The following is a 26,443-nucleotide window of genomic DNA, read 5'->3' as shown; positions in this document are numbered from 1 at the left end:
GCTGACAACTTCCGTCACTCTGCAGATGATTGGTATGGGAGATATTCTTTTATCTGCAGTTGGATTCCGTTGTGCAGAGTTCATGCTTGCAAAAGATCCGAGCTCGATAAGATAAACCATTGTATCATTACATTGAAAGATTGAACATATGTTGCAACCATCAATTACACTGTCCATTTAGAATCATATTCAAGAAATGGTTCATCTATATCTGATCTACTTCTCTATGCCAGTTTAAGTCGTTCGTAAATTCTCCACAAACATGGTGTAATGGTAAAATCTCGGTCTGGCCCAATACCAACAATTGGGTATCAGTAAGACCGATACACTTGCTTGTTATTATGCCAACATGGGTGGGACCAATGAGTTTGGATCTCCTACCCACGAGAACCCTACGGATAGGAGATCTGAATTCGGGACCAACATGAGTAATGGATTTTTTGGGGTAAACAGGTACACATGGTGGGCACATTAAGTGAGCACTTAGAAAATTTTTTGACACTCCCTTACCCCAAGCCTACTCTTGAAAAAAGATTAAAAACAACTTATAATACAATTATCAGAATATTTATCAAGTGCTCATAATGCTGTGCCTAGTGCCTATCGCCGTCCATAGCTCGTCCAAATCAATAGCGGTATACCACATGTAAGTAGTATACCCAATTGTCCAGTAGCTTCTATGATAAATCATCCTGCAGCCAAATCAACCCATGAGGTTCCATGCCATTTTCCATGAAAGGCTTAGTAATACCATGCTATGCTATTTTACTAAATGACCTTATTCTCTGAGCCTGGGATGACCCCATAGAATACATAATTCTTTTCTTTCTTCTCTGTTTCTTTTCATAAAAACAAATTCCTTTTTTTTCTTTCTCTGTTTCTTTTCATAAAAACAAAAGGCAGTAACTTGCAAATACACAACATTTATACATTCCCATTTTCATTCTGAGTATCAACACCGAAGCTGGAAGAATCAAGAAAAACAGAGAAGCAAACAGCCAAATCTGGCGTATCTTGGTTTTTATGCTGATCCGAACTCAGCAAACCATTTCTCATGTTTTTCAATGTCAGCTGCTGATACACTCGGCTGAACTTTAGTTAGAGCTTCTACAAAGTCACACATAGCAACTGGGTCCTTTGAGATCTCGTCCTTGGACATGTTCTTGATCTCATCCCGTGTCTTGCCTGCAATCTTGCGCCTCATTCCATTTAGGGAAGCATCTCGGCAAACATTTGTGAGATCATCTCCACTATATCCTTCTGTTCGACGTGCCACTTCATCAATGTTTACATCTGGAGCCACCTGAGAGAGACAGAGAGAGAGAGAGAGAGAGAGAAAGTAAGCACGAATTCACCAACAGAATGACACATTCCAAAACAAAGTCAACAAATTAAAGTGACAAACAATAAGACACATATGTCAAGCAGCAAGGACTTGCAAAAGAAACTTTCTGAACAAAAGTCTCCCCAATTACAAACGGTGGTGCATTAAAGGATTCACCGTGGATTAACTTAGCTAAGCATCTAATATTACAACAAGCACATATTACCCTATTAAATGAGGGACTGCCTTCCTGGGTAAGTGGTGAGTAAATGGCATGGTTTTAAACATCTATACCTTTCCTAATATTTTCACAACATATTTCCATTTCCATGGGTAGCAACACAGAATTTACTGGAATCAACATATTCCCCAATGAACATACTAGCACTATGTGGAGTACAAGAGATGGTATTAACATACATTGGGGACAATTTTATAGATATGCGGAATAGCATGTTATTGCCCACCTAATGTGCATGATTATTTGATCCAGCTCAATATTCATTTCAAAATGAAGTTAAATATTAGTTCCTGTCTGTATAATAGATTATTTGGTTGATCTATTAGAATCATTTGCATTTTCTATGAATTTAAGTTTTGCTTGAACTCGGTATATCATGTAATTTTGAACCCTAAAGTTTACAGGACAACTTCACAATGTATTATTTTGTCTATAGCCTTAGTTTCTAGGCTTTGTTTAATGATTTGGAACAAGATAATAATTTAAAAAGGTCTGCCTATGCTTCTTTTATCTCATTTCAAAAAATACAATTTTATATTTTTGCATATTTTACAATGTTTCCACCAAGTCTATAATTTTTATAATATTTCCGACATATTACCTTTATTTGGACAACCAAAATTTCCACCAATACCGACATTTTAAACCTTGGTAAATGGCTTAAAGTATTTTCTATGGGGTGGTGCAAACCAGTTTGCTCTATTGTGCATGCTTAATGAAGTCAAATAACCTTTTCTCCTGCACCTTCTACTCTCACTTCCATGATTTTAATAAAGGTTTACAGATCTATTAATGATCAAATAAGTATTTCCTTGTAGAAAAGTCTCAAATTTTCTTTCTTGTACTAGAAATTTGGATGCTTGCTTAAAAGAAAAAGAAAAAAAAGAACTTAACAAAAACTAGGATCTAAGAATAAAAAACACAAATTTAGTTATAAAATTGATGGTCATAAGGACTGACTTAAATATGCCAATTGTAAAATTGCAACAGATGAAGGCATATATACTTAAACAGTGGTGGGTGGGGCAGAAGAAGTACCTCTGGCTTCTGAAGTTGCCTTTGGGTTCCACCATCACAAAACATGTTTTTTCCCTAATCATTAGCCAAATCTAAGCGTTTTTTCTCAAAAACATGTTATAATTTGGAAAATCATTGTTAACAACCCAAGGAACAAGTCCCTCCAGACATTCAAGGACTGGATAATCTCACCTTCACCACAACATCAGATTTCATGGGTATAATTTTTTGATGAGTAATCCTTCTGGTTCTACTTTTTTTTTTTTGAAATAATTACTGGTATTTCCAGATCCTTTTTTTTGTGATAACTAAGCAGGTTTGAAGACATGAGCTCAGTGAGTAAAGAAATGGTAAGGAGAGTCCTCTGATTCCCAAACATGACTCCCAATAAGTTCTGGACCGAAAGAACAAATCATATGTTGAACGATACTAATATGCAACTAGGCAACATGCCAAACATGTTTCCATAAATATATGGTACAGAGTAAGTCTGATCTTAAGAACGAAGTTGTCTTACTAGGCAGACGATTACAGAGAAAATACTGTTAGAAAAATAGATTACCTCAACAGTTCTTAGGTTGATCCGTATGAGCTCCTTACGACTCTCGAAATTTGGAAGAGGAATATATATTCTCTTTTCCAGCCTTCTCCTGCATTCCATTAATGCCAAAAATTATACCAGCAACAGCAGGATGCCTATAAACAAATCTAGATGATAATCAGTTGCTGTTTTGCAAGGCTAGGTAATCATGTTAATATTCAATTTCATTGGAAATTTTAAGGGCTCAAGGAGATCTTTAAACACTAAGGACAATATCCCACCTAAGTGCCTCATCTATATCCCAAGGAAAATTGGTAGCTGCCAGGACCATCACTATTTTGCGACTACCATCTTCACCAGTGGAGCTGTTGTTAACACCATCGACCTGTACTAGAAGTTCAGACTTCACCCTTCTAGATGACTCATGCTCTCCTGAAACCCTGAAAGAATCAAGATGTCAGAGAAGTTCAATGAATTAAGCATCAAAACTAGAGATCCCATCCACCAGAAAAGACACTACTAATTGAATCATAGAAGAACAGCAAATTTTAGCCAGTTTTGGTCAAATCCACAAAAAGACAACAATGACAATGATGACAAAGAAGCATAATTATGTACATACCAAAAGAGTGTTTTAAGACAACTAGAGAACCATGTAAATGTATACACCAATATACATAACAAATCAAACCACTGAAGTTTGTTCTAAAGGAAAAAAAAATGTTAGAGGGGCAAACAGAAAGAGATCTCAAGCCCCTAACACTAGATAAAATTATAAAAAATAAAATAATGAACACTTTACCCTCTAGCATTGCAAAGAGAATCAATCTCATCAATGAAAATTGTACTTGGTGCATAAGCCCTTGCAAGATCAAACAAGCACCGAACCATACGCTCACTCTCACCACGCCATTTGGAGGCTAAGGTGGCAGAAGAGACATTGAAAAATGTTGTTCCACACTCGGTAGCAACTGCCTTTGCCAAAAGTGTCTTCCCTGTGCCAGGTGGGCCAAACATAAGAACACCCTTCCATGGTCTCCTAATGCCCTGAAAGTGTAGAGTTTATAAAAAAAAAGGTAATTAGGATGAAAACCCACCAGATCTATCCTGAATAATGCATAAGAGTTCCATGAGTACATTGGTAAAAAGTATGAAGAATTGGGTCCTGCCAAGCAAGATAGAGAGGCCCATTAACACATTGCTCAGATTTGAAGGATCTATAATACCTGGAAGTATTCAGGCATCCATATAGGAAGGACAACAGCTTCCTCCAAAAGTCTTTTGGCTTCACTCAACCCCGCAACATCATCCCATCTTACTCCAGGAGTATTCTCCAAGACATCTCTTTCAAGCATTGCAGCTAAGTCAGGATCAGGTCCCTCATACTGTCCTCTTCTTGGCTTTCCATCTTCTGCATCACCATTCTAACAGCAATTGCAAAGACAAATCAGTAGACATGACTCAAATGACATGAAGGGGAAAACCATATGCAACATGAAGGAAAATACTGAAAAATCAACGCAAGCTACAGGTACAAAAAACATAAACAAGTGCAGAGCAGTTTTTGGAGCAATAAAACTAACCAAACACCTCTAATATTTATTATTGTTAATACCTTTGAATTCTGCAGCTGCTCATGAGGATTTATCTCACATGAAGCGTGAAGGCCAGAGAGACAATGATGGTTGGCCTTAAAGATGAATAAAATGCAGAGTTAAATGAGTTTTGTAAAACATGTTCATGTATAATATGGTGGTTAATCCATAAGGATATTTATCCTCCTTGCCAAACGGCTAGGTTTATCCTCCTTAACCATTAAAGGGGATTCTGCAAATACTATAGCTTGGTTACAGGAGAAGGGAGGGCCCGCCCTGGAGACTAGCCCACTTCTTAGCTGAAGCCAGGGATATCTTAGGCTCAATGAATGTGAAGTTCATCTGGATTCCTAGGGAGCAAAATTCTGTTGCTGATATCCTAGCAAAATCAGGGGTCTCTAGAGATTTCTTGTTTAGTGACAGTTGTTTGCCTTTGTAATCCTGCCAAGCCACTTGGCTTCAGTACATCCTCTCATGTACTTCTGTTCTTTTCTTCTTCAATAAAAGTTATCTTTGCTTCAAAACAAAAAGGATATTTAGTTTCCATTGTGCTCATAAATTGCAGAAAGTTGGTTCTCAATGTTATAAGTCAACTAAGAGTATAACTTATTTACCAAAAACAATTAAGAGTAGAACTTACCACTGAATCTGCCTTGCTAGAGTTGGATTTGCCTGAAGAACTGCCTTTTTTCCCAGAAAGTCCATAAGCAGTCGATGCTCGGACTCCGGATTTACTTGAAGCATTAGCCTTTGCTCCACGACTAGTCGTTCCTGCCCTTGTTGAACCACGAGCCCAAGTGGCATCTTGTGCTGACTTCCTCGAACCCACTTGGCCAGACCTTGTAGGCCTTCTGCTTCCTGAGTCTCGGCTTGGTGGTCTCCAAACATCAGGATCATCCAATGGGGCACCTGAGGAAGTGGGGTACTCATCTAGTGGTTGGAACACAAATGACGATTTAGCATGTATTGGAGGTGGCGAAGAGCGTATGGTCCCAGGAACCTCCTTGAAGGCCCTTCTCTCTGCATCCAACCGTTTTACAATATCTATTTCCTCGGAAAGATTTTTCTTTACGTTCATCCATTTGGCACGGAGTAAAGGGTCATCAAGAGTGCTTAGGTGCCTGCAAAAAAAGAAGGTTGATGAACCAGTTTAACAGCCACAAAAGGAAGAAGCTATTAAATATTCAGACATACTCGGTTAGCTAGTAGAAATCCGCAAAGCATTCCTTTCTTTCTTTTTTTTTGATAGGATAGCAACAACAGGCCCCAAATTAGATACACTAAGTAATTAACCTCCCAGAAGATTTAATTAATTCCCTATCAGCGGATAAGAACGTAGGAAAACTCGAGGAAAGCTAAGCACATTAAATTAAGCAATATATAACGTACTTAAGATTCCATAGTTAATATCAGAGGAAAAATCTACTCAGAAGAAAGATTTTTTCAGCATTTATTTCGAGAATTATAAGCATGGCATTCAATTCTGATATAAAAAGCACTTAAAGCAATAAGAAACCAACAGTAGCTAAAACAATAAACTTCCGATTAAAAAATAAAGAGAAGGAAATAACTGAAATACAAAAGCTAACACTATTAAGCGATGTAGAAAACATAGAGGAGGGAAAAAGGATAGGACCAAAGAGGAGAAAGATAGAGGAATTGGAAATGGACGGAATTACTTGTTGAGATGAGCAATGGCGCCATCAAAGAAGATAATCGCTGCATCATAGAGGCCTTCAAGGGCGTATTCCTTCGCCAATTTCAGATGATCCTGCAAGCCCGCAAGAGTTCCCACCATCATCCAACTCTAAGGTTCTAATCAAGTAAGCGATTCCAAAAATCCAGAGCTTATTTCGAAAAAATAGGGCTTGAGAAACGAAGAGCTCGCCGCAGTTTTCCTTTCTTTAAGTTCTAACTCGTACAGTCGTACTTTTTAGGAGGGATTGGTTATTTGAAATGGCTGCCAAGAAAATCGTCTACGTGAAGAATCAAGGAGAGAGCTTCTACCTCCCGCTCGCTCTCTCTCCTGCTGCTGCTGCTGCTGCAGCAGAAACGACGGTGACGTCTAAACGACCGACTGGCGACATACACAAGTTTGCCCTTTATAGTTACCAAATTGCCCTTCAATCTTTCTTATTTTACTTCTTCTTTGGAAGTCTTGATTCAGTATGCTGTGCTCCATAAAACTTGCAATTTTTAACTGTTTCATTTGAGATGCGCAGATGAAGATTCGCATAAAACGATCTAGATTGAATCTCAGTTGTAGCTACGAGGAGATTATCTCGAAAGATCGTATATGATGGTGAAAACTCCACGTGGCGTGGTTTATTGTGGGAGGTTTTGGGTCCCACCTGCCCAGATCAAGGTCCATAATCAGCCACGCAATCGGAATTAGGAGTTGGGACCATCTCTAGAGAGTGCCATTGCTCCACCAGAAAATGAAATACTAAAAACGAGAGAAGAGAAGGAAATTAGGAAATGGCTTCTTCGGTGCATTTGGTCTCTGTTCCCTCCTTCAGACGGCGCGAAATCTCCAGCAGTCATCGGAACTTCAGAAAGTCCATCACCTTCACTTCCGTAAAGAAATCAGTCTCAGTTTCTTGCGCTGCAATTCCGTCGGAATCAGCACAAGCAGCGCCTGAGAAACCCGAGATCGAGCTCGAGTTCATAGGGGTATCCATCTCTGTAGAGTCATTTCTTTTTCTTTTTTATTTCTTCTCATCTGTTGTGTCGTCCGAGTTCCTATTTCATGCTTCTCGGTTTTTGAGGTTTCTCCTTTCTTCAATTTCTTCGGCGGTGCACAGCCAAAACCAGGAGCTGATGGACCGTATCCGGTGGACAGAGCGACGGCTATTAGTGGAGAGAAGCTTCTCAGGAACATCATGTTGGATAACAAGATAGAGCTCTACGCCGCGTATGTAAGTCCAGAGAGAGAGAGAGGCAGAGACTTTCTGGTTTTTTCAGCAAGGTTTTACTTTCTGTTTTTTTTTTTTTTTTTGGGGGGGGGGGATAATAAGATCTCCATAGAAGTTCTGAAAATGTAGTGGTTCACTAATGCACTCTTTTTCTTCCTAACAGGGAAAGGTGATGAATTGTGGAGGAGGTGGAAGCTGTGGAACCTGCATCGTGGAGGTATGATTTTAGGATATGTGTCTTCTCTTCTCAAGTGGTTATTTCATTTTCTAATTCTTATTAAGCCAAACCACAGATGCTTCTGCCTTCTGCTTTCATCACTGCAGAACTTGTCTATCTAAACTCTAACTCAGAGGCCAACCCATTCGTTAAGCAAATTTTACTGGTTTTGTGTTGAATTTATCAAGATCAACTATTGGAGTCATTTAAAGCTTACTAAGACAATACCTGGATAATGTATGCATTTGCTTTGTGCAGATTGTTGATGGGAAGGATCTACTGAATGAAAGAACAAACACCGAGCTCCGGTACCTCAAAAAGGCATGTTAAGTATACTTCTTATATATGCATTTGTCTACAAGTCTCCATGCATTTGTATAAACAGTGAAACATTTGTTGTCAATTCCTCATTGGATTCCTTGCATCCAATCTCTGATTAATATAAATTATGTCATTAACCTTACAGAAACCGGAATCTTGGAGACTGGCTTGTCAAACTATTGTGGGCAACAAGGAAAATTCTGGCAAGGTATGTACTTCATAAATCATTTACTCATCTGAGGATAGATGCAACAGACCATTGATCACCTTTATAAGAACATAGTGCTAGTTCTCTCTTTAGAAGGTTATCGGAACGTAGTAGTTGCCTCACATACCTTGGATTTATTTATCTCTCCAACCAAACTTAATGGGTCAAGAACATGTTCAATACCCAAAACTCCAAAATGCAATTACCCCACCATATTGGTCCAAGAAATTGCTTGTCTGAACCAGGGGAGCTAGAGGAACATGTATCACGCCTAGTAAACCACCCCCGTGAATTTTGATGAATGGTTAGCGTAGAACTTAACACAACTTTTAAACAAGGGGAATTCCAAGGTTCAGGGTTTATTCCACCATTTGTTAGAACTAAGGGGTGATACTTCTCTTTCTTACAATTTTGGTGGAGCTAGGGGATGACACTCTTTCTTACAATCTTTTTTAAAAGCAAAAATACCTGCTTATGAGGACATATACCCTAAACATTTTTCTCTTCCTCACTTTCTCTCTTACACATCAAAAGGGGAAGATTCTTAACCCACTTCCAATACCAGATGCTCTAAACTGTTTTTCTCTTCCTCTCTTTAGGGGGAAGGACGAAATCTTATAACTCCCAAGGAAAAGGTCTTATTACCTAAGATATCCGAAATGAGGATACCCCTTTTTTAGACCAAAAAAAGATACCCTTTTTATAGTTTTTAAGGCAAAGGAGAAGAATAAAACTGTACATCATGATACATTAAGGGGTGATATGGTCAATAATGTACATCTTGAGAAATGATGCGCAAGAATGTACTAGGGGTGAGCATTCGATTTATTTGGTTAAAAACCAAATTGAATAAACTGAAATTTTAAAAACCCAAACTAAAAAAAAAATTAAAGTCAAACCGAAACCAAATTATAAGAAAACCAAAATAACTGAAATCAAAATTTTCGGTTAAAACCGAACTTTAATAATATATACTTTATTATATAAATTACAACATATGATATACTATATTATAAAATATATATTATGAAATCAAATTTTATTATATTATATATTAATATATAAATATATTATATACTACATATTACATATAATAATAGAAAATTTGGTTAATTCAGTTAACCAAATTTCTAATTCTAAAAACCGAAACCAAAAACCAAATTAATCGAACCGATTTAACCAAAAACCAAAAAGACCAAACCAAACAAATCAAAACCAAAATTTTTGGTTTTAACCGAATAGTGCTCACCCCTAGAATGTACCTCTCATGAATGATCAAATGCCATAAACATGGATCCCTAGACTGAAGATTTGCATAGAACAAGCAGGAGATAGGAAAAACTTCAAGAAAAGTCCAAATGTTGTTGTAAATATAGAAGATAAATGGATATTGTATAATGCATTCTCCTCCAATGGGTCTCCACCTATAACAATAGCAAGTTATAAGCTGGACTCTTGGGATAAGGTATTTTCACATGCTTCAAGAGGCTATGCCAAGGGAAAATACAAAAAAAAAATAAATAAAGACAATTTTCCTAGAGAGAGAAATTCATATATTTTAAATCTTCCCTCCAAACATGTAAGGAATTCTTGTACACGTCATGCTCATAAAGAATGGACAAAAATAAAGAGAGGTTGTGACTACAAGCCTAAATCCAGCAAATTCCCATGTGTTTCTCTTTACCTTTTTTTTTATCCTAACTGATCCCCATCCATTATTTATAATTGATTCAGGTGGTGGTCCAAAGGTTGCCACAGTGGAAGAAATGATGGAGGAGGGAGCTGATAGCAAACACTGAAGGAAAAAAGAGTGTTGTACTATTGATTGTTGCTTAGTGGAAAATTGAGAGAGAGAAGGAAAAAAAAAGCGTTGATACTAGACACTTCTGTGAGTCTAGTTGCCTCCATTTGAATTTTACAATGTGCAGCCTATTGTCTAGCTAGTCCGGTTCTACCATGCTCATACACCTTATATTAACACATACACTAACCAATGAAAATTCATCAAAGTTCACTAAAAAGGGTTTTGATTAATCAAATTCTCCAACGTGAGAGCTGATGGATATGATACTGAGATAACTTTCACCAATCAACTCCCCTCCATGAATTTTTTACTGGTTGGTTTACACCTTAGCATAAAGGCGCAAGTGTAGGAGATAGAACTATTTTCTAGCATACGTTATACGTAGGGGTGGCAATTTTTAACCCAACCCGCTGAACCCATCCAATCCACCCAATTCGCCCATTTACTTGGTGGGTTGTGTGATCAACCCATCACCCAACCCACCCATTTAAATGGGTTGGATTGGGTTGTGGATAACCATTATAGACATAAGTATTAATTCCTTAGTTTTTTTTTCTTCATTTGAATTAAATAATTTATAATTAATGCATTAATTTTCTATTAATAATTGATTAAATTTAGTTTTGTCTTGAATCAATACACTTCACCCAACATAAATCCAAATCAATTTGACCCAAGTCCGGATCAGTTCAACGCGGTTTGACCTAATCCAGCGTATATTGATCCGAGTCAACCAAAATCCGAAAGACCCCAGGCGGGATGGTTCGATGCCACTTGCTCTGCCCAATTTGGGTCGTCCGGTCCAACCAATATTTCACACTCCGACCCGACCTGGTACAAGTCGATCCGGGTTGACCCGAATCCGAAATAGACCTCGGGCAGTATGGTTCAATGCCGCTTGCTCTATCTGATTTGGGTCGTCCGGTCCAACCAATATTCATACACTGATCCGACTTGGTACAAGTTGATCCGGGTCGACCCAAATTCGAAATAGACCTCGGGCAAGATGGCTCAATGCCACTTGCTCTGTCCGATTTGGGCTATCAAGGCCAACCAATATCCACACACTTCGACCCGACCCGGTACAAGTCGATCCGGGTCGACCCGAATCAGAAACGGTTTTGGGTGGGATGATTCAGCCTTTGCATGCTTTGCCCGATCTAGATCGTCCATCCGACAAATATCCTCACAACCCGACCCAAACATGATATGGTTCGGTCCAAGTCAATCCACCATTGACTGAACCGGTCCGGTCTAGTCTGACTGGATTGATCCAGATCTAAACGGTTCAATCACCCTTGAACCTAAGTTGTTTAAGTTGGTGTGACCGGTTTGAACCTAAGTGGTTCGATCAAACCCGAAATCCGAACATAATCAAATGGCTTCGTCGCTTGTGTAAAAATAACATGCATGTAATGTGATTTGATTCATTTGAACCTTCACCACTTATGTAAATAATAACTACAATAACCATCAAGCTACAACTAACTTATTTGTTGAGAGAGAGAGAGAGAGCTTGTTTTCAAGTCCATAAATATAAGATTAATGGGTTTGGGCAGGTTGGATTGGGTTGAACCCAACCCATTTAATTTTATATAACTGGGTCATTAATGGGTTGGCGGATTAGATGGATTGGGTTGAAACTCAATCCAAACCAAACCCAACCCAACCCGCCCAATTGCCACCCCTACTTATACGCACTTCCATAGGATGGAAAACAATCATGAATCGCCATTTGATATAATAAATACCAAGTGCAATTTCAAAGAGCACCTTTGATACAATAAATTGGAAAGTGTGGTGAAAGGAATCAATTGGCCAAATCTGCTTCCTAATTGTGGCACAATAACCATTTTAACATGTCACTCTACCACATTTGATAAGCCAATTCCTCAGAAACCAAAACTGGAAATGGAGTCAGTCATATCTGTTTACGAGTTGTTCTTGAAACTTTGGAAGATCATCATCATAATCATCTAAGCCTTGTCCCAACTAAATAGAATTGACTTTCTGAATTAACATTTTATCAGTCAGGAGTCATTCTCCTGAGTCCAGACTGCTCCGAAAGGGCACAGAAGGCCATTATTCAACTCTTCAAGAATAAAATATTCCACAGGTGTGTATGACTAGCCAATAATCTGGATATTTTATTTTAAATGGTGGTAGTTCACAGTCACTGCACCATCTCATCTCTCATCAGCTCTTCTAACCCCCTGCAGAGCCTTCCTGCAGCAACTTCACAATCAACCTCCGGCAACCCCCCAAAGGAAATCCGAATATAACCTGGTCCACCACATGGAGCCCCAAGGATTACAACAATGTCATACCTATGTGCCAGCCAGTGTACCACTGCCACATCAAAATCATCCAGATATTTCTGAGGAAGCTTTTCCCAGAGGTAGATTGCACCTTCCCTGCCTTTCACAGAGTCCTTTCCAAGGGGTGAGAGTGCATCCAAGAGGAAAGGTCTGTTCTTCGCACTGTTTTCAAAACCGGGAACCAGTCACCTGACCGGTTCCGTTTTCCTCCAAAACCGCTTTTTCCCCTAAAACCGTTGATTTTGGTCAGCAAACTGCTGAACCGGCTGGTGAACTGTTCAAACCGTTTGAACCGTTCGAACGGTCTCGACTGTTTTCCAATTTTTTTATTTTTTTGTCAGAACGGCCAGACCGTTCGAACCGGTAACCGGACCCCTGACTGGTTCGATCACCAGTTCGTTTTTAAAAACCATGGTTCTTCGCAAGGTCCTTCACCCCATCTCTGACCCATTCAGCCCCAACTTCCAATGAGTAAAGAGCTAGACGCTGAGAGATTATAGAAGCACAAATAGGTATATCGTCCTGGACTTTGAGGAGTTGAGCTCCAAGATCCCCCCCCCCACCTCGGATAGATATGCTATCTGCAATAATGCACATTATCACTTATCAGTAAACACCATAGCCACCAAATCAGTTATTATTGATTATATTATAAAGAAGGTATAGAGACATTTTTGCAGGTATAGAGGATGTGATACTGGAGGTGCATTTTTTCTTCATTCAGTGTCACAAGTTTTGCATTAGGACTCACAACTTACCAAAATTGTTCCATCTTTTATTTTTTTCAATTTTTACTATTACTTTACTCATTTCCTTCTCCAGCTCTACAGACAAAATGCTGGTTCACATGTGTAACTTGGCACCCATCTTTTGCCAGGACAGATACCAATGTCCTGAGCCATGAGGCATAAACTGGTGGAACAGAAGGGGCATTAGCCTCCCAAGCGTATATGTTTTATGAATTTCAAAAAAGAAATAAAATCAATAGAAAATATGGATGTAAAGAAAACTAAAAAATATAGTTGCAATCTCCAATAATATAACCATCATTCAAAAATAAAGCTGATAATTAAGCATGACATGAATCCATAAAATTATGTTAAAAGGGTGACATGTATGAGATGCATGCCTCTCATATAGAGGCACGGTAGGTCACACCTTATACAAGGTGCATGCTTTGCTATGTACCTATATACAAGAGGGATATGCCTCATATGTATGCCTCTGGGCATTTTGTTGACACTTTTTGCATGGATGAACACCTCCAGGGTAAGCTACCCACACTTTTTCAAAATATTGCCAGGCACTTCTTTGGCACAATATCAGTTAGGATATTTATTGGGAAATAGACAGGAAGTCATTTAGAAAGAAGATCTATAAGGGGCATGGCAATACATATGGCCAAGGATCAAATTCTCAATACGTATCGGGTCATATCAGCCTATACATATCGTATCATGAGACCATTGGTACACCTCTACAGGGGGTGTTTCAGGGTATGACCTGGTTCAGGGGGTAGACAGGCCTTAAACCGACCCCTCTGAACCAGATTAAAAAAACTAAAAAAAAAAGCAAGCGAAGATACAGGCCGATACACCGGTTGGGGTGTATCGGTCTGTATCAATATTTTGATCCTTGCATATGGCCCCCATTCTGGGGATAAATGGCTTGTATCTCTAGGGCTGACCAACATTCACCCAACTGGATAGTTGTAGACTTTCTTTTCTGTTAAAAAGATAGCTCAACTTGTTCTCCTAAATTTGTGATAACAAAAGGCCCATTTCTCATTGCTAAAAACAAAAGATATTCTTACATATCCAACTCACCATCCCATCACCCCATAGGCTTTTGAGAAGGAAAAGACATTGACTATGTGATTGCCCTCTATACAGGAATGCTTCAAGCCATCATACATAAAATACATGCAGAAGAACCATAAGGTTCTTCAGAAACAGAATGCATACATGTATATTTTATCAAGTAAAATGTGAATTTATTTATTTATTTATTTTTTTTTGAGAAAAGTTAACCAAGATTCATTAATAAAAAAGAGGTACATGGGAAGATGTACAAAGCAGGGGAAGAACCCCTGTAAATTACGAAGGAGGAAGCTTGTCGCTATAAAGTTGCTCTAAGAACACTCCACATTTAGCTAAGCCATCTGCTGTATGATTGTATTCCCTTGGAATCCAAACTAACTTTACATTTAGGCAGTCCAAATTGTCCCTGGCCTCTTCAAGACAGTGACTTAATCTCCAAGGCCCTCCCTCTTTGTCTCTTAACCATTTTATAGTATTGGCTGAATCACCTGCAATGGTTACATTTTGAATTCCCAAATTTTTATTATTTTGATTCCTGTGAGAGCAGCCATAACTTCAGCCTTTTTGGAATCTGCCACGCCAATTGGGCCGCTGAAAGTCCAAGAGATGTTTCCCCTTTCATCCCTTAATGTTCCTCAAATACCAGCTAATCTGGGATTACCTAGAGCACTGCCATCAAAGTTTAAGATCATCACCCCTTCACTGATGGGTTCAGGAAATCTCAAGGGTGGTTGATGGAGGTGAGGGAGAAATAGAAAGGGGAAAACATCTCTATTGAGGTCATTGACTGAGACTCCTTTGAACAGATCTGAATTCACCGTCCATAGGTTGCATAGGTAAGAAATGTCTGAAATCAACTCCTCCAGGGACCTTGGTTTGTTGTCAAAAAGCCTTTTGTTTCTTTCATCCCAAACACCCCACAGCACTGCATGTAACACTGATTGCCAGTAAGTTTTACCCCTCTTACTTAACCCTGTTCCTTGCCACTGATGTAGAAGGTCCTTAACATCCTTTGGTATAGTCCAACTGTAGCCTGCCATTTTCAGAAAATGGAACCAAATCTTTTGGGTGAAATTGCAATGAAGGAAGATGTGATCTGCTGATTCTCCTTCACTGAGGCATAAAATACAAACATGAGGGGAAATAGACAGTCTTCCCAAAAACTTTTTTTGCAAGAGATCACAAGTGTTAACTTTCTGGAGGCAAGCTTCCCAGACAAAGAAGCAAACTCTTGAGGGGATGTGGCTGCACCAGATCTTTTTAAAAGGAAAGGGGGGATGATGGTTATCAACAATCAAAGCCTTGAACATAGACTTAGAAGAGAATTCGCCAGTGGGGTGCAGGGTCCAGATTCGGGTGTCAAACTTGGAGGGGGAGATGTAAGCTTCTTTAAGGGTCTGAATTAAAGATATTAATTCAGAAATTTCTGAATCCCTTAGGGGTCTTCTGAGTCGAAGGTTTAGGGTGTTCTCAACAGTTTGGTCTGGAAGGCAGGCAGAAATGGTGGCTTCTTGGTCAAGGGTAAGGGTAAAGAGTCTAGGGAAGGAGGCAGCAAGGGTAAAATCCCCCTACCAAAGGTCTTTCCAGAATTTTATTTTTGAGCCATTTCCTACTTTTATCTTATGAAAGGAAAGAAAGAAGAATGGGTGGAGATGATACCTTTCCATGGATTTGTGGATTTTATCCTGTTCAAATGAAGATTGCTATCCCACCTGTTTGCATTTGATCCGTATTTACTTGATATGACAGCAGTCCAAAGAGCATTGGGTTCTTTAGGGAACCTCCACAGCCATGTACCTAAAAGAGAAGAATTTTTCTCTTTGAAGTGTCCAATTTCCAGGCCTCCTTCCTCTTTAGGCTTACAAACTTGTTTCCAAAATGACTCCTCTTTTCCCCACCTCCTTCCCAAAGAAAGTTCCTTTGAAGCTTCTCAATCTGATTCCTGATTTTGTTTGGAGTCAGGAAATTTGAAAGGAAGTAGACCGGCCAATTTGCTAAGGAGGCCTTTAAGAGAGTAAGTCTTCCCCCTTTTGAGAGATAGCATTTCTTCCAAGCTGAAAGTTTCTTCTCACATTCTTCCAAGGCATGAGATAGGAAGATTCTCCTCTTTACACCCCAATAAAGATTTGAAGCTCTCCAAGAGTTCCACTTCCACTGAATTCAGAGCAACCATAGAACTTTTGCAGAAGTTGACCCTCAAACCTGTGACCATTTCAAAGCATTCAATTATCCTTTTAGTGTTTGTGATGTTGTTCAAGGAGGCATCCAAGAACAAGATTATGTCATCAGCAAACTGTAAATATGAGATATGAACCTTGTTCCTTCCCACTTCGAAACCTTTCACCAAGTTGAAGAGTGTTGCCTTATTGAAAAGGTAGCTAAAGATATCCATTACTAAAGTGAACAGAAAGGGAGAGAGCGGGCAACCTTGTCTGAGACCCCTACTAGCCTTAAAGTAGCCTTTCGCTTCGCCATTTATCAACACCAAAAACCATGAAGAACCAATGCAACCCCTAATCCATTTGATCCATCTGTTACCAAAACCTCTCATCTTTAGGCAATCAAGGATACAGTCCCAATCCACTTTATCATACACCTTTTCTAGATCTAATTTCACTAGGACCCCCGGATTCCCAGTGGATTTTCTGTCTTCCACACACTCGTTTGCAATTAGAATGCTGTCCACAATCTGTCTCCCTTTCACAAAGGCAAATTGATTTGGGGAAATAAGATCTTCAAGGACATCTTTAAGTCTATTGGCCAAGACTTTAGCCAGAATTTTATAAATGCTCCCTATCAAACTTATTGGCCTAAAGTCTTTTGCTTCCAAGACTCCCCCTTTCTTTGGGATGAGACAGAGAAAGGTTGAGTTAAGGCCTTTGTTAACAATGGCCAAAGAGTGGAATTCCCTGAAAAAATCCAAAATATCTAACTTTACTATTTCCCAACACTGCTGGAAGAAAGAGATGGGAAAGCCATCCGGACCTGGAGCCCTATCTCCATCCATGCTGAAAACAGAATTTTTAACTTCTTTCCAACCAATCCCTTTTTTCAGTTGATAAAGTTGTGCCTTCTCATCTACTAAATGTGAATTGATTACTGCTATCCTTGGAGTAGAGGTTGTTGAAAAAGGAGAGGAAGGCTTCCTTAATTTTCTCGGGATTTTCCTCTTCCCTCTGGTTCACTTTCAGCTTGGAGATGAAGTTTTTCTTGCTCCTTCCCGAGGCATAAGTGTGAAAAAATCTGGAGTTATTGTCTCCTTCTTTCAGCCATTTCACTCTTAATCTTTGTCTCCAGTAAATTTCTTCTCTTCTGATTAGTTGTTCCCATTCCTTTTTCAAATCTACTCTTCTACTTCCGTTTAGAGCATCAAGGGTCCCATTTTGTTCCCTGCTATCCAGCTCCTCGATCTCTGTAAGAACTCTTTTCTTCTCTTCTTCAACAGTTTTGAATATCTCTCTCACCCAAGCTTTCAGGTTTCTCCTTAGAGCTTTTAATCTCTGTAGGAGCCTAAAGCCAGCCCAACCCTCTACTTTGCAATCTTCCCACCATTCTGCAACCTTTTTATTGAAATCTTTGTGAGATAACCAGAATTTTTCCAGTCTAAAAGGTGTCTTTCTTCTAATGGTTCTTTCTGTGTTTAGCAAAATAGGCCAGTGGTCTGAAGTACATCTAGGGCGAAGTTCTTGGCAAAGATTGGGGAATCTTTCCAGCCACTCCTGAGAAAGCAGAAATCTATCAAGTCTACAGCTTAAGACATTTTCTTGCATATTTGACCAGGTGAGGTCACACAAGTTATGACTGGAGATGAATTTTGAGAAGTTCCTCATACTTCTTGTTGGGGCTCTACCATTAGAATATTCCAAATTGAATCTTGTGACGTTGAAGTCTCCGGCTAAGCACCACGGGATATCCTCCTCTGCATGCAAGGAATCCAGTTCTTCCCAAAATCTCTCTCTATCGGAGGGAGAGTTGGGGCCATATACTCCGGTAAGAATCCAGCTGAAATCATCTTTTAAGTTTGTGAACAAGACCGAGACTGAGAACTCACCTTTGTCTATTTCCAAACCTGAGATTTCATCTTCCTTCCAAGCTAGGATGACGCCCCCACTAGAACCCACCGCTGGAACAGCAGTCCATTTTCTACCCCAAATTGCTTTCATAAGTCTCCTATCAATGATTTCCCTTTTAGATTCCTGAAGGATAATTATATTTGGGTTTTCTCTTTTCAAAGTTGCTTTCACTAAGCTTCTTTTGATCTGCCCACTCCAACTTAATATCTTCATTTGGTCACTCTACCAGAATTTCCCTTGTTTGTCCTACTTCTGTCTGCAGTGCGATCCATTAATCCCTATTAAAGCCTCTTTAGTTTTTTTTTGGGACCTTTTTTCTTACTTTTCTCCTGACTCTTTTCGGTTTTGATCTTCTCTTTCTCAAGAGATGTCTGTTTTTCATCTTAACCATAAATTTTCTCATTAAATTCTACAATTCAATCACATAATCCCTTATTTCCTACAAATATGGTTTACATAATCTATAATTTGTGGAGCAACTAATAAGCATCACATGCTAATAAGTGCTCTTTTAAGTTTTAAATATAAAAATGCATGTCATAACTTATAATACGATTTCAAATCAATAAGAATTTCTCTATATGATTGAGAAAACTTTTATTTTCAAGTAAGAAATAAGGAATAAATCCATGGCCAGAGTTGCAAAACAAAGAACCAATACACAAAGCCCAATCCTAAACAACTTTTGAAATAATAGTCACCAAAGCATTTTGCTGCCAAATAATGACCTCATTGACTTTGCTTTTTTCTTCTGATGTTACTGGACAGTCATCAGAACATCTAATATGTATATAGACAAGTGGTATCTTATCTTCTCAAGAAAGAACATCTCAAAAGTGGTTACTTCCACTCTCAAAAAGGTAGGAAGAGAACTATTACTAAACAACTCAAGAGTTAGGTAGGAAGAGAACTATTACTAAACAAGACATCCCTGTGAGCACCAGCTTTTGCTAGACCATCTGCATCAGTGTTTAGCTCCCTAGGGATCCAACCCAGCTGTGCATTTAGGTTGAGAAGGATATCCCTTGCTTCAGTCAAAAAATGAGCTAAAGCCCATGGCCCGCTGCCATAGTCAGCTAGCCACCTGATTGTATTTGCTGAATCTCCTTTTATGGTGATGTTCTGAAAACCCAGATCTCTTGCAATCCTGATTCCAGTTAGTGCTGCCATAATTTCAGCCTTTGTTGAAGAGGCTATCCCTATTGGTCCACTGAAAGCCCAAATAACAGTGCCATCTCTTCTTGAAAATTCCACCGATTCCTGCAACAGCTCAGAAATCTCCATCCAGCCTTGACCTTTCCCTCCCTTTAGGGAAGAGCAAACCAATTGCTTCCTACCATCACCAAAATATTCAAAAAGAGCAATGAAAAACCCATTAGCATTCTGCTTCCTTTCAGCGAGATATCTTCTGTCTTCCCCAACTCTCATACTCTTCCTAACAGTCTTCCTACGACACGGGAAAGCTCCTACTACAAAACCCCTGAAGCAATCAATAATTTATTTTTTTAATTGGAAACAGTAACTTTCATTAATGCTAGATAATCAATAATTTCTTTACCCATGAGCATCACTATGGCTAACTTCTTTTCCCTGATTTTCAGACTTAGAATACCCTTAGTTCTTGTTTCCTCTATCAAAAACAATTTGCTTCGATGTTCTTCCATCTTCTCCAGTGAAACTTCTCCATCTGTTCTTGATGCTTAGTAGTCCTAGGCTAACTCATAGAACTCACACTTCAAAACCTTTCATAACCATTGACTCAACCAGAAAACCAAAAGCTATGTTACAATGCCTATGGTAGATGGCTAATGCCCCCAACACAATAACATGTAAGAACAGATGTCTTTCATCATCCAATTGCATTCATAAACTAGAAGTGCAAAAGTTGTTCATTCTAATAGTAATATAAAGTAATCAAAATCCATATAAAAATCCCTTAACTTTTTTTGTGTGATGGATAAAAAATCCCTAAACATGGTTTCACCATGAACTTCATAATTCATATAATCCCAATTTAATGACTGCAAAGCAGCTATGAAGTAGCAAAAAATTAACTGGCAGAAAACAAGAAAAGCAGATGCCCCATACAACAGTACCTTATGCTGCTTTTAGCCAAGGTTCCAAAAGCTTCAATCCAAGTTTTCTAGAACATTGACAGCATTGAAGACTGATTGCCAGATCTGCCAAGCTGCAAATTCTGATCCAAATATGTCAAGTAGAAACAAGCAGCAACAATGAAATGCCAGTAGAGGAAATGAAACCATGATGGATAAATTTTTTCCCTGCTAGTTCATTATAAAGAAAGCTTGGAAAAAGGAAATTAGCATACAAAGCAAAAAGGTTCTTAAAAATCACCTTGATGGTGCACTGATATACCATGTAAGACTATGAATGGGGACAAACAGATAACCATTCAGATCCCATCCATTTCCCCAGATACTAATAAAGGAACTCCTCTGATTACAGAATTACAGATAAAAACAGTGTAAGATTTTTTTATAACTTAATAATGTTAAATCAAAGAACTTTGAATTCCAGAGATCACATTAATGCTTTTCAACCTGCAAAATAATGTAAAAATTGCACTGTGGTGCAGATTGTAAATGGTAGAATGTTCAACTTCTAAAATAGTGTGCTTGAATGAACCTTGTCCATAACGGCATAGTAACAATTAACAAACAGGCAAAACAACATAGAATCCTTTGAAGTAGATGGCAATGATGAAGATCCCGATCATAGCTAACAAATTTCCATCTTTGAAATGTAGAGGTTTTCCCATCATATGCATGAATTTAAAGGAATGCTAACAAGAATCTCCTTCAGAACAAATAAATTCAATAACCTTAACTTTAAGTATTAAATAAAATTAATCTTACCATAAAAAAATAAATAAACTTAATTCCCTGCACTTGTAAGAGTAGCATCCTGTATCTACCAGTAATCACCACAAGAACATTTCCCGGCCTTGAAATGGTGAAACCGACTAGCATCACGAACAATAATTTCTCTTAAAGTAACCTCTGATATGAATTTGATTGCCACATGGCAATCATTACACACACGCAAATTCTTCATGATCCTGATTGGGGAACCAACAGGAGTGTTCAGGAGTGCAAAAGCAATAGCCACTTTCTCACTGTGGTGGGCCAAGCTGTACTCTTTTTCCTCAGCGTCCATGTCATGCAAAACAGAGCTTGTGTCCGGCACATAACCTCGTTCCTTAATCTCCAGTATTAGTTCTTTCAGGAACCCATCAATCTCCATCCATTTTGGATGGGATTGATCACCCATACAGAACTGATGAACCTGGTTCTTCACCTCCAACCAACTTATCCCAGGCTCCTTCTTCACCTTCATCTCTCTCATGGCCTTCCTCACATCTGAAACATCACCCCATCTCTTAGCGGAAGCATGGATGTTTGAAAGCAAGACATAAGGTGCAGAGTCCTGAGGATCAAGTCTAAGAACTTCTTCAGCAACCTTTCTGGCCATCTTTGCATTCTTATGGATTTTACATGCAGATAGCAAAGTCTTCCAGATAATTGCATCTGGCTTTATGGGCATTGACTGGATTAAAGCTTCTGCTTCCTCCAAACAGCCAGATCTCCCAAGGAGATCAACCATACAAGTATAGTGCTCCAAACTAGGGCTTACTTTGTATTTATCAACCATCAATTCAAAGAATTTTGCTCCCCTTTCCTTTAATCCACTATGACTACAAGCATAGAGCAAGCTCAAGAAGGTAACATCATTTGGCTCCAGACCTTCATTCTCCATTGACTCAAACAACTTGATAGCTTCTTGGCCCTGGCCATGAAACCCATAAGCAGCAGTCATCGAGCTCCACAAAACAACATCTGCATCTTCACATTCCAAGAAGGCCCTTATAGAGTCTTCCAAACACCCACACCTTGAGTACATGCTAATCAATGAACTGACCACGGATACTGCCGAAGCAGCTCCAGACTTAATAGCTTCAGCATGAATCTGCTGCCCTTGTCCAAGGGTTGCCAATTCTGAACATGAACTGATAACACTGACAAAGGTAATTTTGTCTGGCCTGAATCCTGCAATCTTCATAAGATTATACTGATCCACAGCTTCCTCGGAGCACCCATTTTGTGCCCTGCCAGCTATGAGGGTATTGCATGCAACAACATTATGAACAGGCATTCCCTTTATTACTCTTTCCCCTTCTTCCACAAACCCACATTTCATGTACATATGAGCCAGAGAACTCCCAACAACCAAATTGCCATCAAACCCAGACTTCATTATGTAGCAATGGATCTGCTTTCCAGGAATAAGTGCTTTCAGACCAGCGCAGCCTCTAAGAATACTACCTAGAGTAAACTCATCAAGTCGAAATCCAATTTCATGCATTTGAGATAACAAACCCAATGCCTCTTTGTTGAATTCAAACTGTGTAAGTCCAGTAACCATTGCATTCCATGTCGCAAGGTTTCTCTCAGGCATTTCTTCAAACAACTTCCAAGCAGTCACCAAATCACCACTTTGTATAAACCCACCAATCAAAATGTTTGATGTCATGATGTTCTTCCTGGGCATCAAATTGAACAGTGCAACCGCAGTATGCAATTCTCCAAATTTGGAATACATGTTGAGGAGATGGTTGGAAATAAATTTGTCTGAAGAACAACCAGATGTGATAATTAAAGAATGGAGCTGCTTGCCTAGAGGAAGTGACTGTGAAAGAATACATCCTTGAAGAAGGTGAGAAAATAGGGATGGTTCTAACCAGATCTCCGTTCTGAATTTTTCAAATACCTCCTTCAACATTCCATTGCAAGTAAGCTCAATGAATTCATCTCTGGATTTGACAATACTTTTAGAAGTGTCGGTGGACAAAAGTTGACAAATTGTGATGCATGAACCTTTATTATGTTGGGAAAATAAGTAGAGGAATCTTAGTAAAGGCTTTCTCATGCACTTTATGTGCCTTCCCTGGTAGTCAAATATATTCAAGAGAATGTTGCAATTAGGGACCCTTCATCAGAATACTAAATTAAAACAAGGTTCACATAAAAAAAAAGAAGAAGAAGATTCTTCTTTCTTACTCACCCACATCCTTCATCCATAAAAAAATTGGTCTCCCATCTATATAATCTACAAATCAATGGGGAAAAATCGTAGATTAGAAATGTATATCATAAAATTTTTCAAGTAAAATTATATATATTAACAGATTGATAGCATAAAAATTACCTGAACAAAATTATCAAGTGAGGTTTCACTCATGAGGTGGTAATGGGGTGTGTTTCAGAAGAATCAGGAAAAAAAAACAGGCAACATCTAAACATTAGATAAATCAAAAGACCGAAAGAGCAGTGATTGTACAAGATAATAATCACTTTTTTAGTGGATACCTGACCAAATTGATAGCTCCTAACAACAGAAACATGACTGTTATTGAGATAGAAATCACTACAATGCAATGTCATTTATGAGATATATCAGTGCACTCTGTTGCCCAATCATAGAAAACCCCTGCATTATCAATGAACCAAAATCAATGTTATCAATGAAAACAGTAAAATAATACACTTATTAGTAGCATTAAATAATAGGTTGGAAGCATTGCAGGTGCCCATGTCAAGTCAACATCATTTTCTCAGAGGTTAGATCTTTGGCTTCCAAAGAGAGTATCTTATACCAATGGATCACTCAATAAGCCATTTCCACACAGATAAGATGGCTAGGAAAGGAGTAGAGAGGGATGACTTCTTCTAGGGGCAACACCCAAGGGGAAGGGGGATTGTTTTGATCACCATACTTTATCGTTGATAGTTCCATGTTTTTGCTAACCTCTAGTTTTAAGTTTCTAGTCTAGATCCACCTCTGAGAATCTAGATGAACCCAAATACACTCCCTATAATAATGAACTCCTTCAGTCTTGTTATTAATAAGAAACACTAATTAACATTGAAAAGAAGCACAACTTCTTTTATAGGAGAGTAGACTAGTATGAATTCAATCTCCAGATTCAGATTATTAATGTGGTAATTTAATACTATTTATGCCAACTTTAAATATTAGGGTGGCATATACCACATTATTGACAATTCCGTTTTTTGCTTCCCTCTGGTTTGAGAAAGTATATTAATCGATTATATACTAATGAGAAAGTATGTCACATGAAGAAGAAAATTTATAACCATGTTTTCTAAATTCTATTATTCGAATGACCATCCAAATAACATCCATTTGTATAACAAAGGTGTTTTTTCCACTTTTTCTTGTTAAAGTGTATTAATATTAATATTTAGACTTATTAATTATTTGATATTTATATATTTTTATCAGATATTATTTGATATTTATATTAATATATATTAGATGAATGTTATTTATATCTACCATTTCCATTTGCATACTGATTGGCATTGAAGTACTTTTCTACTTTCATCTCACAATTATATTCATTTGAGGTTTACATGAGTTTCCCTAAGGTGGATGATAGGTATCTTTTTTTTTTGGCTCCATTATCAAAATTCATGCCTTTCCATAAGTATCTCAATTCGTTCAGTGAACATGGTTAAAAAATCCGAATCCGTTCATTCTATTCTTCATGTGACAGTCAAAAAAAGGCCATAGCCACTGAGTTTTAAATTTTTAAGAGAGATAAAAGAACAATGGACAGCAAGATAAGTAACCAATTAAGCTGTATAAGTACTGAAGAAGCAGATTAGGATTTATGAATAAGAAGAAGGACTAGACGAGGACTTACCTTGGTCGTGAATCCACTTAATTGTGATTGGTCGTTGCCTTGTTGGCCAGTCGAACTCAGTCTCTTTTGAGTTATCGCCTGAAAATAAAAATAAAAAAAAAAATAATAAAAAATTAGAATGAAGAAGAAGAAAAGGAACCGTGGGAAAGGTCAATACCTCTTCCTTTTGTATGGTTCAATTTCCATACTTTCATAAAATAGAGGAATTTTTTTTTTCTTCTTACAAAGAGGATATGATTCAAATAGAAAACCAGTTGCTGAAACGAAACATTCCTCAAGCCCCAAATCAGCAATCCCTTCAAAACACCCAAGTCCCAACCATGAATCTCAAGAATCCCATATACTTGCAACTTGCAAGCTATTCATCCTTGCTTCCATCTAATAAGGTAAGGTCCTGCATTTACTATGCCTTCATTTAACATCCCTAGGAGATCGACCATGCACATAATTAAGTGTTCAATAAACAGGGCGGTTCAGACTTCAGACTTCAGAGAGCACCCACAATGGTAAGTGAGTTGCCACGTGGCATTATTATAATTGCTCACCTGAAAATGGCTTGAATCAAGGTGCTCACTTCTTTCTTCATCAGTTCGTCTTCACGTTTTGTAACGGTGGTACTCTGTTTCGAGTTCTCACCTGAGAAAGAAAAACAAAAAAATAAAAATAAAAACTAGAATGAAGAAGAAGTAATCGTGGGATAGGGAAACTCAAAACTCTATGAGCCAAAATGGAAGGAGGAGGAGGTAAGAGAGAAAGAACTCGCCTTGGTCGCCGGTCAAAAGACTCAAAACTTCAGTCTTCAAAAGTCCTGAATCGATGACTGGAGGTTGTGGTTGTGGAGCCGTTCGTTCAGTTCAATAAGACAGGAAGAAGAGCGAAAATCGCACTACACAAAGAAACAACACTCGATTACACGAAGTCACTATCATTTATGTGTTATTCCATATTTACCCCCATTCAAAATGAAAGTTAGTCACGGCGAAATGTTCATTCTGTTCGATAGGGCTGTTTACAAATAAATTCAAACCGATTAATCCGGCCCGATCCAATTCGATTTAGCCGATTTTTCTTCACCATCGGCCGGTTTAGGGTTAAAAAGATGAATAAATCGAATCAAACCAAACCATCATTTGCAACTTTGCATTAGGAATATCTCTCCATAAGGATCAAGGCTGTAAAGGCTGTTCTAATAGGCTTTGCCACGGAATTTGAACTCTCTCTATACGCACACCATTCGCGCAAAAGAAGGACGCACCACGCATCCTTAACTTCATATGACCTCTTGAAGTGTGCAGGCTATT

At 38.5% G+C, this 26,443-nt stretch overlaps 4 protein-coding genes across 17 annotated transcripts; 1 reads left to right on the top strand and 3 right to left on the bottom strand.

Moving 5' to 3' along the window:
- Nucleotides 1-755: 755 nt before the first annotated feature.
- LOC104592302 (katanin p60 ATPase-containing subunit A1-like) lies at nt 756-6,537 on the bottom strand. The gene is made up of 7 exons (XM_010251602.3): nt 6,398-6,537; nt 5,359-5,839; nt 4,350-4,547; nt 3,926-4,170; nt 3,405-3,563; nt 3,145-3,232; nt 756-1,303 (listed from the first exon to the last, which is right to left on the bottom strand). Exons 1-7 carry the CDS (start codon nt 6,517-6,519, stop codon nt 1,022-1,024), a joined length of 1,575 nt encoding a protein of 524 aa, XP_010249904.1. The 5' UTR covers nt 6,520-6,537; the 3' UTR covers nt 756-1,021.
- Nucleotides 6,538-6,925: 388 nt separating this feature from the next.
- LOC104592303 (2Fe-2S ferredoxin-like superfamily protein) lies at nt 6,926-10,322 on the top strand. The gene is made up of 6 exons (XM_010251604.3): nt 6,926-7,391; nt 7,523-7,636; nt 7,797-7,850; nt 8,109-8,171; nt 8,317-8,379; nt 10,114-10,322. Exons 1-6 carry the CDS (start codon nt 7,197-7,199, stop codon nt 10,147-10,149), a joined length of 525 nt encoding a protein of 174 aa, XP_010249906.1. The 5' UTR covers nt 6,926-7,196; the 3' UTR covers nt 10,150-10,322.
- A 1,574-nt stretch (nt 10,323-11,896) lies between these two features.
- LOC104592300 (pentatricopeptide repeat-containing protein At2g41080-like) lies at nt 11,897-26,097 on the bottom strand. 14 transcript variants are annotated; one of them, XM_088893074.1, is made up of 9 exons: nt 25,906-26,097; nt 25,688-25,778; nt 25,143-25,220; nt 23,621-23,902; nt 23,477-23,521; nt 21,271-23,359; nt 20,750-20,850; nt 20,491-20,591; nt 11,897-13,082 (listed from the first exon to the last, which is right to left on the bottom strand). In XM_088893074.1, the coding sequence occupies exons 5-6, from the start codon at nt 23,480-23,482 to the stop codon at nt 21,326-21,328; spliced, it is 2,040 nt and encodes a 679-aa protein (XP_088749200.1). In that variant the 5' UTR covers nt 23,483-23,521; nt 23,621-23,902; nt 25,143-25,220; nt 25,688-25,778; nt 25,906-26,097; the 3' UTR covers nt 11,897-13,082; nt 20,491-20,591; nt 20,750-20,850; nt 21,271-21,325. The 14 variants fall into 14 exon arrangements, with proteins under 14 accessions (XP_088749200.1, XP_088749199.1, XP_019052405.1 ...); XM_088893073.1 differs by having other exon boundaries at nt 20,491-20,582; XM_019196860.2 differs by having other exon boundaries at nt 20,491-20,850.
- Nucleotides 17,396-18,607, bottom strand: LOC148789632 (uncharacterized). The gene has a single exon (XM_088893084.1). It carries the CDS (start codon nt 18,605-18,607, stop codon nt 17,396-17,398), a length of 1,212 nt encoding a protein of 403 aa, XP_088749210.1.
- Nucleotides 26,098-26,443: the final 346 nt, after the last annotated feature.

This window comes from Nelumbo nucifera, chromosome 8 (assembly GCF_055504915.1).
Source record: "Nelumbo nucifera cultivar China Antique chromosome 8, China Antique-T2T, whole genome shotgun sequence".
NCBI lineage: Eukaryota > Viridiplantae > Streptophyta > Magnoliopsida > Proteales > Nelumbonaceae > Nelumbo > Nelumbo nucifera.
Note: the sequence above shows the minus strand (reverse complement) of the source record. Positions and strands in the feature narration are given on the sequence as shown.